Below are 18,975 nucleotides of genomic sequence, written 5' to 3'. Positions count from 1 at the left end.
TATACTCTTGTGGGTTCGAGGAAGTTGTTGCCAAGGATTAGGTTTAGGCACCACTAACATTACCTCCATATTCCTTGATCATATTCCAGCTAAGCACTTTTGGAAGCTTAAATCGCTTGGGTATCTAACTTATATGACAATTCAATTGCATTTGGCTGTGATTTCCTTCAAATGTCATATTATCCGGAAACACTTGGTCTAAATGATTGTACTTTCCAAGAAGTATTCTCATATATAAAGGATATACAAGGAAACAAGATTCCCAAGTGGAAACATTTATCCAAAATCTTCAAACTTTGAGAGTATAGAGATGTCACCATTTGACATATTTGATGCCATCCTTAGCAATTTCCTTAAAATATCTTAAGAATTTGGAAGTACACTGTTGTAATGGATTGTCAAAGATATTGACAATCAGCATAAGAGAATGCAAGTCAATGACAGAGATAATAGCAAAAGAGGTAGGGAGAACAGAGAAAGAGATTGTTTTTAGCCAATTGAAAATTCTGGAGCTTCATTGGTTAACAAGCCTCACAAGCTTCAGCTCGGACAATTATGCTATCGAATTTTCATTCTTAGAACAAATAATTGTGAGTCAATGTCCCATTTGAAGATCTTTTCTCAAAGAGATTTAAGCACACCAAAATTAAACAGAGTACCATGAACAAAAAAGATCAATGAACAATATTTGTGGAATGATGACCTTAATTCCACTATCTGTTAGATGTTTACGAATATGGTATAGGGTTTTTACAATTTTTGCATCAAAACTATGGGGACCATTACGTAATATTATTATGTATTAGTTTATAATTTAAGAATAATATATATGTACGAAACAAATTCCATTTTTTGGTATTAGGGTTTTTACATGTGTTGCTGTTGAATTAACTTTTGACAAATAATTTTCATATTTAACTTGGATTTATTAAGTGTCATAAAAATATAATTAATTAATTACATTGAAATTACTGTAACAAAAGATTATAAAAACAAATTTATAATAAATAATTATAATTATTTCGTAACAAGCAATTTAGATACATGAGTGAAGATAGATTGAGTTGTGAGATGAAAACAAGCAATCAACTTACAAACAAGTTTCATTTCTTTTCCAGCTGCAGCGGCACTGATGCTAGCACCCACCATCACAAGCGGCAGTAATCAAAATCCTTGTGCTCGACTTCTAAATTATATTTTAAGAGCGAATGCTTTGTATAACTGAAGATTTCGTATGGTAATATTGACTTTGATAATTATTTTTTTATTGAAGCTTCAATTTTATGTTTGATATTTCTGATTGATCATGTTAAGTGATGTTGCAGAGTCGTTTGATAAAATGTCTGAAAGAGATGCATTTTTTTAACATAATGTTACATAGATTATCTCTTAATTAAATTCTAGTGTAAAACATCGGTGTCTGCTTTTATTTTATTTTATTATCACGATTTTAAAATTTGTTTACCTTGCAGCAAGAATGCCTTGAGTAAGTAGTTTCAGTTATTAGTTTGATGTCTGTTTAATTTATTTCCTTTACTGTTTCATTGGTGGAAACCTTGCATTCTTGTTTTTTACTATATCAAAAGCATTGTGTTGCCTGCACATTCAGGATGATGATATACAGCAAAAGAACAAGATGCAAATGGGAGTGGGAGGCAAAGAGACATCTAAGATTGTGTTGGGGTTCCAGCAGGAAGGCTATCCCCAGAGAGGGCTAACCATTCAAGAGCTGCTCCAAGTCAGGAGGTATGAGCTAAAGTACTTTCTAGATTTTCTTTTGCCTTAAATTTCTTCAGATTTCCTCATTTTCATTTTGTTTGTTTCAGGATGGCTTCAACAAGCTTCATGATTTGGAAAGTTTACTTGCTTCATTTCCTGTTAAACCATTGCAAGCACCTAAGTAATGATTAATTTATTAACTCGTCGATATCATTAACAAGCACTTAAGGATTTAGTCTTTTAGTGTTCTTCCACGTCTAACATCTTTATTCGTGAATTGGTTCTGTAAATTTGTGCAAATCACTCTTCTTTTTAATAGATGCATAATATGGTCATATGGAGACACATTAAACTTTTTGATCTTTGCCGCCTTCAATTTTTGATCCTGTGGAAAGCAAGATGTGAACTTGGGACAGAATTATTATTGGGTTGCTTTGAACCTATGTTGCGCGAAATGCCAGCCTAAAAATTCTGTGACAGAAATATAAACATTAGAGCAACATTTGGTTTTTGGTGGTGACACATGGTACACCATATCAAAATGTTTTCTTTATATCAAAAGCCTGCCCATTGTTGTGATGTCTATGCAAAGCTATACATTGATTTTTTTTTTTTTTGGCTATATATGTACTTTTTCTTTCCATGTACTAAACATGTTCTTTGTCCCTTTGAAAATATTTTGGAGGGATTCTCTACAACCAAAAACCAATCTGATAGGAAATGTAGTGCCCATTGTTGTATCGCCGGAGGAGAGATGCAAATAACTTATAGGTATTTCTGTTGTGTTTTATTTGCTTTATAAGGCATTATTACTTGCTTTATTAGCTATTGTTAAGCAAGTTTGAAATGCAAGATACTTTTTGGATATTTTTTATGAAGTTAATTTTGAAAAATTCTTTTTTGAAATGAAAATGAGGAATGAGATTTTACATTTCATAATCCAAGAATTGCTTCAATATCGTGTTCAAAACAATTTCTTGAGAATAAAAGTTTTTCTCTTTATACTTTGGGTCTTACTTGATTGGCTCCAAAGGCGCTATAATGCAAAGGTGAAACCTGCTTGCTTATTAAAATTATTTATAACCTTTTGGAACTTGTTGATGAATGGACCTACTTGCTTATTCATCGATTTTGATGTTAAATAATGAACCAAAAATTGTATGTTTCTAGTATTTCTTCTATTATGTGAATTTAACATGCTATGTTATGATTACAGAATGTGCAGAGTTTGAAGAAAGATTGAGGTCATTCTCCGTATGCAAGCTGGAATAAGACTAGTGGAGCCCCCTTGATTGCACCTTCATCCAGTTGGTTTACTGCCTGGATTTGTTTTATGCATTCTGATTTCTCAAGTACGTTGTCAAACAATTTTGTAATATGCTGTTTGTGAATATCTGTTCTAATGCATTATTTGCACTATCAGGGTTGAGTTTCTGGTCTATTTTCATGTTATAAAATATTAATTCTTGTTGAAGAAATTAAACATCAGCAAGTCTCTGCTTGGTAAAATGAAATAAAGTATTCAAGCTTTCTAAATTTGATGAGCGATGGCTAGAAGGCAGGTTTGAACTTGGATTTCGGAAGCAAGATTTTTCTTAGAAGAATTATTTATTGCAGTAATTGTTATGAGTTCAGTAAAGATTTATATGGTAATTTTGTTATTATAGCGTCTAAGAAAAATTGAAGCAAGAACCCACCACTGGTTGACCCAGCGGTCAACAATCAATATGTGAAAGCATTTTTTTATATAATAACTTTATAAATATTATTAGTAAATATCAATATAAATAGTATTTATTTTTTTTTGTTTTGTCTTGTTATTTTATACATTTGTATTTTTAAGATAGAAAGAGTGATTTAAAAGAAAAAAACTTGAGTCTTAAATAATACTTTGTAATTCTCTTATCTATAATTATCAATAATCATAACAAGATAATATAGAAAATGGTCTAGTTGAATATAATTCTCTTATCTATATTATGATAATTTTATGATATAATATTCTTTAAGAAAATGCATTAGATATATTAATAAACATACAGAAGAAAAATAATATTTATTATCATTAATATGAGAATTAATGTTATACATAAAAACTTATATACGATCCTAACTGTGTAAATTATCTCATGTGACAATTGCTAAAACAAAAAAATTTAAACTTGTTAGTCTTTATGCTAATTGTCTTCTCTAATAATTTTAAACTTGGAATAATTTAAAACTTTTAAACAAACAATTAATTGAAGTAATTAGTCATTAATTTTAATAAACTCTAATCAAATTATTGATTCGAACTTTAATCAATTCTCTTTAGTGAAATTTCATAAGATATTAAAAAAGCAGAAAAAGCTTTCCTATTTCAAATCATTAACAAGCAGGACTATAAAAAAGCAGCTAAAGCTTTGGCTCTTTGCATTTCATTTGGTTGAGAATTATTGCAAATTTGCAATGGTTATTGAATTTTCTTAATGGACAGAGCTTCACGTATTTAAAAATAAAGATAAATAATGGTGAAAAAAATAAAAGAGAAGATCTTAAGTATGGTTTTTAAAAGTTTCCTTTGTTCTAACGTCAATCCCGGCGAAAAGCTAAGAACGATGATTATAAGTTTAGAAAACTTTGTCAAGCTGGAAATTAGTATTTTGAACCCAAAACATGGTCATACTTGTGCATTCTCTTTTCATTATTATTATTCGGTCTTGGTCTTCTTGCTCCATTCTGCACTATCTTTGCAATTAAAGTTTTTCCACATGTTTTAAATATATTGTCAAATTCTTCTAATCAAACAAGGTAATGGCAGGACAGAGTTTAGAAATTGAGTGGTCACTTTGGGCATAGACTAGTAAATGGTTGTAGTCTTGAAGTAATGGTACCATATATTCATGAACGCTTGTGAATTACAGATATATAATGCACAAAATTTTTGATCCTGTATTATTGAAATATATTATATAACTTTTTGAAAATGGCTTAAACAAATTGAAATTCAGAGAAAAAATCCAAATGTTAGATTGAAAGGTTTCCAAAGATCTTGTTGCGGTCTTGAAGTGTGTCTTAAACAACTGAAGTTCCTTGTTACAATCGCTCATTGAATCAAATTGACGTGTAAAATCATCTTAAGCTGTAAGACAGTAAGAGTCTCAGTAAAATGGGCCCAAACATCGAAGATTTGAAAGAACACAGTTCACGACATGAAATCAAACTTTGCATTTATACATTGCACTGACCACCTAAATTGCTTCTGGTACACGAGTAATTGACCATTTCAAACAACAATCAGTCATTAAGTTTGGTATTTAACGGCCACAAAAGTAAGGTGAGTGATACTATCTACAGCAATGGCTTCTCCAAAATTGCTTTTCATCTTGGGTTCCATTGTTATATACCTTTTTTCTCTCACCATTGCCCAGAATGAACCGCTGTCGAACATCTGTTTAAATGACAAGGGAAACTTCACCGCAAATAGTACTTACCAGGCAAACCTCAATTACCTCCTCTCCTCTCTCACTTCTAACAATGAAATCGACTATGGTTTCTACAACGCCTCGTATGGCCGAGAGACTGACAAAGTTAACGCAATGGCACTTTGTAGAGGAGATGTTAAGCCGGATACCTGCCGTAGTTGCATCCAAAATTCATCTCTTCAGCTCACAAAAAGTTGTCCCACCCAGAAAGAAGCCGTTGTATGGTACGACGATTGTATGTTAAGGTACTCAAATCGTTCCTTGTTTGGTAATATGGAATATACGCCTTATGCTTGGATGTATAATGTGAATAATGTGTCGGAAGTGAGTCAATTCCGTGAAGTCCTGGGAAAGTTGTTAAATAACTTGACAAAAAAAGCAGCCTCTGGTGGTCCTCTTCGTAAGTTTGCAACAGGAAATTCAACTACGCCAGGCTCTCCGCCCATATATGCACTTATGCAGTGTACTCCTGACTTGTCCGAGCAGGAATGTGTTGAATGCCTAAATGATGTGACTTCACTGATTCCGAAATGTTGTGATGGAAGACAGGGAGGGAGAGTTATTACACCTAGTTGTAATTTTAGGTACGAGAAAGATATTTTCTATGACTCTACAGTTTATGTGGCAACACCCTCACCATCACCATCACCGGCAAGTCCGTCAGCAGCATCGTCGCCGCCTAATTCTGCAACACAGAGAGGTATATTTCATGCTTGATGCATCACAGAAATGAGATCTACCTTGTTGTATATTTAAAATCGATCTTTATAAGTGTTAACTTGTTTTGCATCAATACGCCTTGCGAAAAATATTCTTTACAGAATGACAATAAACAATTGCAAATAGAGATTTGAGGAAGCCATAAATAATTTTTTATGTATTCATCTATCTAATAGAAAGTAGTTTGAACTCAGTATTGCTTTACTTGCTAATCAAATTGTACTAGTGGTATTCGCAGGAAGGGAGAGCAGCCTGTCTCAAACAGTTGTCCACATTGCAGTTCCATTGTTGATTTTGCAATATTTGTCTTCTACTTCAGCACTTTTTTAGAGTAAACAAAGCTGTATCAGTTTCATTCACCATTTATGCAGAACATTGTGTTGTATTGTTACATTAGAGAAAATATTTATTTAAATAAGACGAAATATTGATGTAGCGATATTTTTTATGAACAAAACAAAAATCCTTGCAGTCTATTAGAGCAATCCAACATTAGTCCATCTCATGCAAATGCAGCAGCTCGTGGCATCCTCAAAGACGTTGATACACAGCCACATTCTATATCAGATGGACACACCTCATATGATAATTGTTTAGGAAAATTACCAAATGGTCTTATTCATAGCTGAGGTGTCCTTGTACCATTATGTAAATTTTCAGTTTGTTACAAGTTGTTACGCTAGCTGTATAGCATTCTTTGGTTTGTTACACTTTGTTTCTTTGTATAAAGCAATGGCATCATGTACAGTTTTATTCATTCAATACAATCAATGCAATAGCACTTTCGGCAGCACTGCTCTGTCCTTTTATTATTCACTGCTCTGTCTTTTTCTTTTCTTCTGTTACTCTTACATGGTATCAGAGCGAGGTACAGAGTAAATTTTTTTTTCTTTCAATGGCTGATGTTGCTTCCAAAAGCGATGATGCTGTTTCCAAAAACCTTTTTCTGGATTTTTCCAACCCCATCAATCCTTACAGACTTGATCATGGAGATAATCCATCGCTTCCCTTAGTCCATGACCTACTCACTTTCGAAAACTATACTTCCTGGTCCAGAGCCATGTGTAGGGCCCTTCGTGCCAAAAACAAACTTGGTTTTGTTAATGGCAACTTCTCCAAACCGGAATCAACCTCTGATCCTCTTTTTGATGCTTGTGAGCGCTGTAACGATCTGGTAGTTTCCTGGTTACATAACTCCATTAATCCCTCTCTCAAATCCAGCATTGTTTTGGTTGATGATGTTGTTCAAGTCTGGAAAGAACTTAAAGAAAGATTCACTCAATCAAATGGTCACCTGATTTTTCAACTTAAAAAGGCATTAACAGGTTTGACTCAAGACAATGATTTTGTTTCTGTTTATTTTGGTAAACTTAAGACTCTATGGGATGAGCTCTTTATTTATGATCCGTTACCTGACTGCTTTTGTGGCAAACTGGCTGTTCTTCTTGACCGATATCAAAGGGATTGTGTAATCCAATTTCTTATGGGCCTTAATGATTCATTCAATGCCACCCGTGATCAGATTATGATCTTGGACCCCTTACCACCCATAAACAAAATATTTTCCATGGTTTAACAGCAAGAACTGCAACATCTCATGGTTCCTAATCTCCCTTCTACTGAGTCTATGACGCTCGCTGCTAACCGACCTTACTTACCATACAGATCTTCACCTCAATCTTCCCAATCATCTAAACGAGACAGACCATTTTGCACCCATTGCAAGATTCAAGGCCACACTCTTGATGCTTGTTTCAAAGCTGGCAATGCTCAACCACCAACCTGCACCCACTGTCATATGATATGACATATAGCTGCAAAGTGCTATGAACTACACGGGTATCCACCAGGCCACAAGCTTCATGGCAAAACCAAGCAGTACAACCCATATGCTAACATGTCCTCTCTCGACCCTGGAGTAGAAATTTCTGATATCAAGATGTCCTTTACTAAGGATCAATACCAGAAATTCTTGGCTCTAGTGCAACCAACGGAGGCCTCCACTGCTACGCATGTAGTCAATAATGTCCAGGCAGATTGTTCCTTCTCACCCACCATGAATGGTATTTCCTCCTCCTCACACACACATACTCCTTGGTTAATTAACACAGGCGCTACAGATCATATGATCTGTAGTACCTCATTCTTTTCTTCAATAACCTCTTCTGTTTCCTTTGTTGTTAAGCTACCAAATGGCCAAACAGCGCCTGTTTCCCATATCGGCACAATCCATATCAACCTAAAATTAACTTTACACAATGTTTTATGTGTGCCTTCTTTTCACTTTAATTTGATTTCTGTCAAACAACTAATCAACTCTTTCTCTTATTGTGTTCTTTTTCTTTCACAATTTTGTTTTATTCGGGACCTTTTGACGTGGACCACGATTGGCATGGGTGAGATGAAAGCTGGACTTTACAATCTGATTCCTGCTCAAGTTCCTCATACAACACTTTTTGACCACTTTTCCATTTCATTACACAAAAATATTTCTGTTTCAGCCATTTTCAAGGATGTGAATCTGATTTTCGATCTCTGGCATTGTAGGTTGGGTCACACTCCCACCTCCAAAATTCATGTAATCAAAGATCCTTGTATTCAAAATCATGTTTCTACTGTTTTTGATAAAAATCCCTGTCTTGTTTGTCCTCTTGCAAAGCATCATCGTCTACCTTTTCCTGATAGTACTCATCAAAGTAAAGCCATTTTTGAACTCATACACTGTGATATATGGGGACCCCATTCCCTCACAGCATATGATGGGACAAAATATTTTTTAACAATCATTGATGACCATTCTCGAAGTACTTGGATATATTTGCTTAAAGCTAAATCAGATACCAGAAAATGTATCGAGGCTTTTTGTAATCTGGTCCACACTCAATTTCATACCAACGTTCAAATCCTTCGTAGTGATAATGGTCTTGAATTTCAAATGACTGAATTTTTCAACAACCGAGGCATTATTCATCAACGAACATGTGTGGAAACTCCACAGCAAAATGGAAAAGTTGAGCGTAAACACCAACATTTATTAAATATTGCCCGAGCCTTACAAATTCAGTCCATCATTCCTATACTGTATTGGACAGATTGCATACTTACAGTTGCTTACATTATTAATCACATTCCTAGTCCATTACTTTCAAATAAAACACCCTTTGAGCTCTTGTTTAAAAGGCCTCCCACATACTCTCACATGAGAATATTGGGGTGTCTTTGCTTTGCTTCCACCCTCTCCCACAATCGCCAAAAAATTGATCCAAGAGGTCATCATTGTGTTTTTCTTGGCTATCCTTTTGGTATAAAAGGTTACAAACTGCTTGATCTAAATACCAAGATTGTTTTCCTCTCTCGGGATGTAACATTCCATGAACACATTTTTCCATTTCATCAACAAACCACCACTATGTCTCCTTCCCTTCCCCTACCTTTACCATCTTCTTATCCCATGCAATATGTCCCTTCACGAACTTCATCCTCTCCTTTTTCCCCATCCCCTTCACCCATATCCTCTCCTCTCTCTTCTCCCCATCCCAACCTTACTGCTACAACACCATTTCCTGCACATACATCTCCACCAGATTCCTATTCCTTATATTCTACTGCCATACCAATTAAACCTTCCCTTCACAAATCAACCCGTGCACGAACAGCTCCTAACTACTTGAAGGATTTTCATTGTCAACAAGTCAGCTCACTCTCATACAAACAATCAGTGGACACGACATCAGCTCCTTAAGGTATTCATTTTCCTCTGTCCTCTTTAATTTCCTATACACATTTATCACCTTCATTTGCTTTATTTTCTTCTACCATTTCTTCACAACAAGACCCACAAACTTTTAAACAAGCTGCCAAGGACCTTGATTGGTGCAAAGCAATGGAAGCCGAACTTGATGCTCTAGAACTAAACAAGACATGGATCCTTACAGATTTACCTCCTGGAAAATCTCCAATTGATTGCAAATATGTGTATAAAACCAAATACCATTCTAATGGTACAGTTGAACGGAAGAAAGCACGTTTAGTTGCTCGTGGTTTTACTCAGCAAGAGGGAGTTGATTATCATGAAACATTCTCCCCCGCTACCAAGATTGTTACAGTCCGAACACTGCTTGCCTTAGCTGCCATTAATGGATGGCATTTACAACAGTTTGACGCTAATAATGCATTTCTTCATGGAGATTTACATGAAGATATCTATATGAAGAAGCCCCCCAGATATACTAAAGGTCAACCTGGACAAGTCTGTAAATTGCTCAAAAGTCTATATGGCCTCAAACAGGCCTCACGGCAGTGGTATGATAAGTTCTCTCAATCTTTGATCAGTTTTGGTTTCAAGCAATCCAAGGCTGATTACAGCCTTTTCACATATACCACTGCCACTGATTTTACAGCACTACTTGTCTATGTTGATGACATAGTAATTGCTAGCAGCTCTCTTACCTCCATCTCTGTTCTCCGAAATTTTTCGAACACCCATTTTCGCATTAAAGATCTTGGTTCCCTGAGGTATTTCTTAGGCATTGAAGTGGCTCGTTCTCCAACAGGAATTCATCTTTGCCAGCGAAAATACATACTAGATATGTTGGCTGATACTGATAATCTTGCTTCCAAACCACTCAAAATACCCATGGATCAGAACCACAAATTATCTAAAGCATCTGGCACCCCCTTGTCTGATCCCACCCCTTACCGCCAACTAATTGGTAGACTTCTTTATCTTACTCTTAACAGACCTGACATAAGCTATCCCATTCAAGTCTTGAGTCAATACATGGATTGCCCTACCACTACTTATCTTGCTGCAGCTCATAAAGTGCTACGTTATCTCAAGAATGCTCTTGGCGAAGGCATCCTCTTGTCTGCTTCTTCTTCATTACAGCTCATTGGATACTCTGATTTGGACTGGGCATCCTGTCCTGATACTCGCAGGTCTTTAACTAGTTTTTGTGTTTTTTGGGCCACTCTCTCATTTCTTGGAGGTCGAAGAAATAGACTATGGTATCTCGATCCTCTGCTGAGGCCGAATACCGAGCCATGGCTTCTACATCTACTGAACTCACTTGGCTACGGCAATTGTTGACTGATCTTGCCATTTCTCATCCTCAGTCAACTGAGCTATTTTGTGACAATCAAGCCGCCTTGCATATTGCATCTAATCCGGTGTTTCATGAATGGACAAAACACATTGAAGTGGATTGTCATCTTATAAGGGATAAAATACAAGAAGGCACACTTCAGATTGCTCATGTTACTACACAGCTACAACTTGCTGATATGTTTACCAAGTCCTTGCCCTGTCATTTACTCACATTTGTCCAAGATGGGAGTAGCTAATATCTACTCTCCATCTTGCGGGAGGGGGGGGGGGGGGTGTATTAAAGCAGTCCAACATCAGCTCGTCTCATGCAAACGCAACAGCTCGTGGTGAATTGGTTGCAAAAGCTCTTGGCAAACTGGTTGCCATGAGCAGCTCGTCTTATGCAAATGCAGCAGCTCGTGGTGAACTAGTTGCCATGAGCAGCTCGTCTCATGCAAATGTAAAAACTCATGGCGAACTGGTTGCCACGAGCAGCTCATCTCATGCAAATGCAGCAACTCGTGGCATCCTCAAAGACATTGATATGCAGCCACATTCTATATCAGATGGACACACCTCACATGATTATTGTTGAGGAAAATTACCAACTAGTCTTATTCATAGCTGAGGTGTCCTTGTACCATTATGTAAATTTACAGTTTGTTATGCTAGCTGTACAGGAATCTTCTGGTTTGTTTCATTTTGTATCGTGTCTAAAGCAGTGGCATCATATACAGTTTAATTAAATTCAATACAATCAATGCAATAGCATTTTCAACAACACTGCTTTGTCCTTTTGTTATTTTTCTTATTACTCTGACACCAACAAAAGAGAACAAATAGTTCCTTCTACGATTTCTTGTATTGTTTTGCCATTGGAGCACTTCACTTTCACTAGAAGGATGAAAATAAGTGGGGTATGGGATAGCAAATTCATTGCTCCATGAACTTGATTCAATTGTCAACATTGTCATGTTCATAGATTCAGGCAAAGACATAAGCTTGTTACCCCAATCAGAATCGATCTCTCTTCGTCTTCGAAAATCCCAAGCAATTCTACCGGCAACAAAGAAATGATCTCTACCCCCACATTCGCTTCCATTCAGGTTTCGCTTTAAGCCACTTCACCATATCAAAAGCCGAAGAATCTCTCACAGAAGTGTTGAAACCCCAAAGGTGGCGACCGACGTTAAGACCAGCATAGAAAGGTACATAAATGGCGGATGCTAACGATGAATTACTCGTTAAGCACTTATACTGCTTCATCCTATTATGAAATATTACTTCTAATAAGAATTGATTCGTCGAAAACCAACTATTGCTAGTAAAAATTCTTTAAGATTCTTCATTCGAGGACCAAGACCTGAGTTCTTCATAGACGGGCAAATATCGGACCAGTTGTTAAGTGATTGACAATTCTTGAGAATGTCATTGTTGAATCGGCTTGGAAGATCATGTGTATAAATGTATTGACCTAAGCATGAATCCGCTACATGATGAGATATATGTATTTTTCATTCTCCCTTTATTATTCTCTGGAGCATGATTCATTTCATTGTTAACAAATTTATTGACATTGCCAGTAGCTAATTGAGTACTCGTGCCATTAGCAAAGTTGATAACTAAATTTGTAAAGCCATTTTTTGCACCAATTACAACCAAATAATCGGCAAAACAACACCAAGCAGAAAAAAAAAAAAGTGAAAAAAGGATATACTAAACAAAGTCAGTTTTGGCCCTTTTCGACGATCTGTTTCTCCATTTGCCCTTAACAGTCTCTCTGGCTCCCAGTAAAATGTACACTTAGGTAGGATCAATGAAGAGATTATCACACAAAAAAGAAAATGAAAGAGAAATAAAAATCAAATTAAGCCTTAGTTGGGCATTTTAAAAGAGAAGAATAACAACAGATGAGAGTGATTTTTCATTAGAGAAAGACAGATATGTACAAGCTGGTTTTAGGAGCCATTAAAGGTATATGGATACTTGATATTCTTCACGCTTAATTTGAAAAATTAACTTTAAGGAGTATGTTTTATGCCAAAAAGAGAGAGATACGTTTAAAAAGAAATTACAGACATACAGCAATTTAAGGTAAGGCTTGTGAAATTTATGAAATCTTGTAAACTGCAAATGCCCATGCCTTATTTGCGGTTGGAATAATTAAAAGGTTTACCATTAAGTCAAAATTAATATTCAAATTAAAGATAGACTTCCCATGTTACTTAAACATGAAAATTTGTACTTAAATGTAAAATCTTTAGAATGAATATATTACGGCAGCGCTAGCTTCAAGTCAATAAAAAGTGACCAGAAAATATATTATTAAAATTCTTTAGAAAAAAAAAAAAATTATTATTTAGACTTTCTTATTCCTAAATTCTTATTTTATTTTAATAGTTCTAATTAAATTAGATTTTTTGCTTTAGACGTTTTCCATATTAGAATAAGATTTGTTTTAATTATTAGGTTTATTTTTTTCCGAACTAGTTATAGTTAATTCTAGTATAAATAAAGGTCTTTGTACCCTTTAAAGGAATAGTTTTTTATTATTATATTGAATGAAATATTAAGAATCTTGAGTGGTTTCTTTATCCAATCAAATATCCTATTCTTAATACAATTTGGTAGTTATTTATCATATCATTATTTCATACGTTTAGTCATCTCTTGATTGTTTTGACATCAAAAAGTGATTGGCCATTGAATTTTATTTTTTATTATTTTAATTATATTAATATTACCGTTAACAACAAGCAAGGAAATAAAGAGCTATCTAATTAAGTATGAGTAGAATCAGAAATTTATTTTCAGTTCGAAATAATATTAATTGAGTATATATATATATATATATATAGGGGTGGTTTCCATGGTAAAAATGATAGTAATTAAAAATAGGGGCATCATATAAGGATTAGAAATTATGCTTTGGTAGGAAGTGATGAAATAGTTTTTTTTTTTTTTTTTTTTTCGAAGTTAAATAACAATGTATAATAAACAAATATTTCATATTTATCTAATTTGTTCTACGTAACTAAATTATAAGGTTAATTTACAATTTGCTTCATTGAAAAAATAATTAACATACACAAACTAAAATGTAAATATGGTTAGTATAACAATCAAAATCTATTTCAAAACCATCACATAACTAAATAAGACATTTTAGTCCTGCCATCATCAGTCTCATAGAAATTTTATATCAATAACATATAATATAAACAAATAAGTTCAAAATCAAATCAAAGATTATAAGTACAATCATGTAGCTAAATACGTCCAAAATCCAATCAAAGATTACAAGTACATATAACCAAATAAGTCTAAAACCCAATCGGAGTTTCAAATCTTTCCAAGTTCTAAGTAAAAATCATATAATTAATGTTTAATTTGAGACTTTGTAATTTAAAAAATAATCATTTAGTCCTTAAGCTGCCAGCTAAAAAGCATCTAGTAAAATCATGTGAAAAATGATTATACTAAAAGTTGATTATGAGAACAATTGATTATGAAAACAATCTGTATTATAAAAATATTTTATAATAAGTAAAGGTGACTTTTAAAAATCAAAAGTTGTTTATGGAATGTTCATTACAAAAATACCCTAACTATTAACATAATTTTATTTTTTTTAAAAAAAAAAAAAAATTAAATAAAATAAAAATTTTTATAAATAATTTTAAATAAATAACTAGTTGATGGGGTTGTCGTTTGATAGTTGCCATTGTTGGCACTATCAAGTAGATCTCCAGTGGTGTTGGTAGAGAGGTAAATGTCTCAATAGGCCATAAAAGATTGGTCAAATCTAGGGATGGACAGGGAATTGGGGGAATCCTCGAATTAGGCCCTGTAATACCCACATTCAGAAATATGATAGAGATTATTTTATAGTCATAGTGAATATATTTAACTAGTTTTATAGAGGAATTCCATAAAACTAATAGAAATAAATTAAAGAATAAAGGTAAAATGATTTTTTTCACTCACAACTAGATGAAAGAATGGGGAGTAAAAATGACCAAGAACATGTGTTAAATCCATTGAAAGTGAGGGTATATTGGTAAATGCATGTATGACATAATTGGAATTATCATAAAAATGCAAGGGTAAAATGGGAATGTATATATATATGTTATTAGTTATAAGGCTTCAATTGACAAAACCCTAGCCATGCTCACCCTTGAGCACGCCACCTCTCATCCATTTTCTCTCAAGCTTCTTATCAAATTTTAAAGAGAAATCATAGGGTTTAGCTTAATTTTTTTGTAGATTTCAATCCTACTCCAAGGTCCAAGAGGAAAAGATTTTTAGCAAAGGAAGTTTGAATCATTAGTGTTGTACAAATTCAAGGTAAGTAAACCCAATCTAAGCTTTAATTTGAGTAGTATATGTGTAAGTTGATTCTTGAGTGTTTGTGCTGATGTATATAAAGTATTGTTGTTTGAATGCTTGTTTGATGGAGAATAATGTGTAGAAATTCAGCCAAGATGAGTAGCTATGTAGATGTGCTGTTTTGGTTGAACTTTGGATGAAATTTTGATGAGTTGATGTTGTAATTTGGAAGTGTTGAATCTGGCCAGATTTGAAGTTAAGTTTGGTGGTTTTTTTGCTCCAATTTTGGTGGATTTGGAGAGATGTGGAAGTGTGGCCAACCAAGTATTTGCATGTGCATGTGAATTGTTTGATGAAAATTCAAAGAGAAATGCATGCATGAGTTGTTAATATTGTTGAAGAAATTGTTTGAGAAAGGAAAGATTTGAGTTGAAAGGTTTGTTAGCTTAACCAAGTGTAAGTTTTAGTATTCAAGAGTGCAATTTGTTGTGCCAAAATTTAGAATATCACTTGGCATGTTGGTTCAATAAGATAAATGGTCTTTAGTGCATGGTTCAAGTTGTTTGGACTTTTAACATTAGTTAGAATGACATATTGTATTTAGTCATTGAATTATGAGTTTTGAAACTTATGACTTTAGAAAAATGATGGCAAGATTGCATATTAAATTGTTACAATAGTGTAGTATGATGATAGTAAAAGTGGGTGATTATATTATATTCTATAATATGCCACCATAAATTGTCAAGCTGTATGTTTGAAATTAAAGATCATTCAAGAATGGCTTGGCCAAATGAGTATATTGTTGTTTCTTGTTTTGAGATTAGTTATAAATATAGTAATAAGTGATTTATTTTAAAGAATAAGAGCTTTCCCAAGTATAAATATCAAAGAAACATCAAAGAAATAGAAGGTTAGTTTATGTTTAAATCCATGACCATTTTAGAAATTGATTGGTATGAGTAAGTTTTCATGCCTTATTATATATTACAAGCCATAGAATTTGCTAAAAGATCTTAGAATATTTTGTATTGGCCAAAGTTTAGTTAAGAATGCTAAAAAAAGAAATTAAATTTAGCCAAATTATATATGTTGTGCCATATGTTAATTGAATTTACAATGATTAATATGGCAATATAGATTAATATATAGAATGTAGCCAAAAAAGAAGAAAAAAGGCATCTATAACAATTGAAGTTGATGGTCATGTAGGAATGTAAATTTTATGGCATTAAGATTTGTATTTAGAAAGTTGTACAAGGCTTTTTGTTACATTAGAAAATATTAGAGAGTAGAATTTGTGAAGATAATTAATGTAATTGTGTATGTGTACATTTTACATAGCATATAGAATTGAAGAATTACAGAATTATCATAAATTATAGATCGCGTACATACCACGATGCATAGAATTCAGAAATAAAGAATAAAATAGAAAATGTTTAAGTTAAGCGAGTTTTAGAATGGAACTTTGTGCTTTCCAGAAAAATATATAAATAAAAGCCTTAGAATTAATAGAATACATGCCAGAGTCAGACACGTATTTTGGGATCAGGCATAGACAGCATATAATATATGACATAGCATAGCATATATTTCAAAATTTTAAAATTATTGGAAAATGTCTAGCTATTATTTTTGCAGATTTACAGAGCATATTTTCATAAGGCTATTGCAATAAGGAACCTATGAGCATTCATTGCGTTAGTTAGTGGCGATAGAGATACAGAAGTTTCTCACATGTACGCTGCCATCAGTGAGCGGCCTCAGAATAGAAAACAAATTTGTACAGTCTATTAGAAGTGTATGTGGATAAGGACTGTACCCAGAAAGAATTTCAGAATACGCTCACACGGCCAGGGTTCCAAATCCATACTCAGCCTAGTCCGATCGACAAACCAGAACAGAAAACAAAAGAAAAAAAAAGAAAGAAAACTAGAATAAGAATAGAAAACAAAAGAAATTCAGAAAGAATTAGAAATTTTTCAAAGAAATACAAACATGATCATTTGCATATGCATCAAACATTATGTGCATTGCATCTTATGCATTTATGCATAGATTAAAGAGTTTATTTTATTATTGCGTGTCTGACCAGCCAGAGAAAGAAAATGAAACCCATAAAAATAGAAGAAAGAAAATAGAAGCCTACGAATAGAAAAATAAGTTAGGTATACGAGAAATGAACATAAATTAGATACTCTGGAAAAGAACAGAAATTAGAAAAATGACAAATAGTAGAAAACTTAGCGATTTGTTGAGTAGAAAAGAAACAAAAAGTTATAATCTAGTAAGAGAGAAATAAAATATAAAGAATAGCACGCACTTGAAAGATTTAAAAGATTTAAGAAAAATAGAAGACTGCTAAGTAGTACGCCTGAGAATAAAGAGAGAGAGCAAGTAGAAATTTAGAAGCAGTACAACGAAAACGGGATAGCAAAGTAAGAGCTAGTTAGATTTGATTTACTTACTAAGCATTTATAGCTCATCCCGTTACTTTCTTTACTTTTGCAGTGTATTATTTGAGTAGTCGGGGATTGTCAAGCTAGCGAGAGGATTATACACACACTGTCTCAGGAAGAGAATTAATGTAATTTATGTATGCATTTTTGGTAGTAATAATATTTAGAGAACATCTTCACGCTTTCTGGTTCATATGAATTTTCTTATTATTTTATATATGTGAGAAAAGTCATTGTGTATATATTTATAATTGGATTAAGGATAAATTTTTAGACGAACACCCTTTTTAAACTAGCAATTCTCTAGATTCTCTTTATAGAATACTAATGAATACTTGCCTAGTGAGAGACTACAGGCCTGTCCCCAAATAGGGGGAATTCAAGGAATCTCCGAAATCCCTGTTTGGGGTTTTTGCATCTTTGAGTCTATCTTATCATTTTCTTTAAATTAATTATATCATCGAAAAAGAAATTAAATTTATAATGTACAAAATAATACATACATTATACATTTACATAATATATTTAGTATATCAATGATATATTACATATAACATATATATTATGTATATCCAATGATACATTATACATATATAACATATTAATTATGTTTACAGATATTTTATAATGATTTTATATATTTTATTTATTATTATTATATATGGGCCAGGTTGGAAGTCGGGGTGAGGACAATTCGAGGCTCAAGCTAGGGTGAGGCGAGACCAATCCCGTCCCCAAATTCACGACTGATTTTCAGCCCAGACCCACCCAAACCCCGAACAATTCTGGAATTCCGCCCTGTTTGGGTCAGGTCGACCAGGTCCTGACATGGCGGGGATTATGCCCATCCCTAGCCAAATCTTTTCTGCTTGATGTGGTGTGTCACCTCAACTGTTGCCTCCCCAATGAGCCATGGGTCAATTGGCCACATCTTATAGATGGTGCAACTATGTTGTTGGACGCATTGTTTGCAACAATTAGCCGATACTCAATCGGTTGGTTTTTATATTTTAAAGGTTTATATTTAAAAAAATTATTATTATATTTAATTAAAAAACTGAGGCTATTTTTTTTTTTTTTTTTTATTTTAAGTCTGAATGTAAGAAATCTTAGTACATTAAGATGTTTTAGGTTTGTTTGTTTGTTTATATAGTAAAAAATTTATTTGAATACAAAAACATCTTAATCAATA

At 33.5% G+C, this 18,975-nt stretch overlaps 1 protein-coding gene and 1 pseudogene across 1 annotated transcript; one reads left to right on the top strand and one right to left on the bottom strand.

Moving 5' to 3' along the window:
* The first annotated feature begins 4,988 nt into the window (after positions 1-4,988).
* On the top strand, positions 4,989-6,296 carry LOC116138757 (cysteine-rich repeat secretory protein 38-like). The gene is made up of 2 exons (XM_031424443.1): positions 4,989-5,883; positions 6,142-6,296. Exons 1-2 carry the CDS (start codon positions 5,058-5,060, stop codon positions 6,231-6,233), a joined length of 918 nt encoding a protein of 305 aa, XP_031280303.1. The 5' UTR covers positions 4,989-5,057; the 3' UTR covers positions 6,234-6,296.
* A 5,406-nt stretch (positions 6,297-11,702) lies between these two features.
* LOC116138681 overlaps positions 11,703-18,975 on the bottom strand; it is a 38,623-nt pseudogene continuing 31,350 nt past the window's right edge.

This window comes from Pistacia vera, unplaced genomic scaffold (genome assembly GCF_008641045.1).
Source record: "Pistacia vera cultivar Batoury unplaced genomic scaffold, PisVer_v2 Contig343, whole genome shotgun sequence".
NCBI lineage: Eukaryota > Viridiplantae > Streptophyta > Magnoliopsida > Sapindales > Anacardiaceae > Pistacia > Pistacia vera.
This window is presented reverse-complemented; position numbering and strand designations above follow the sequence as displayed.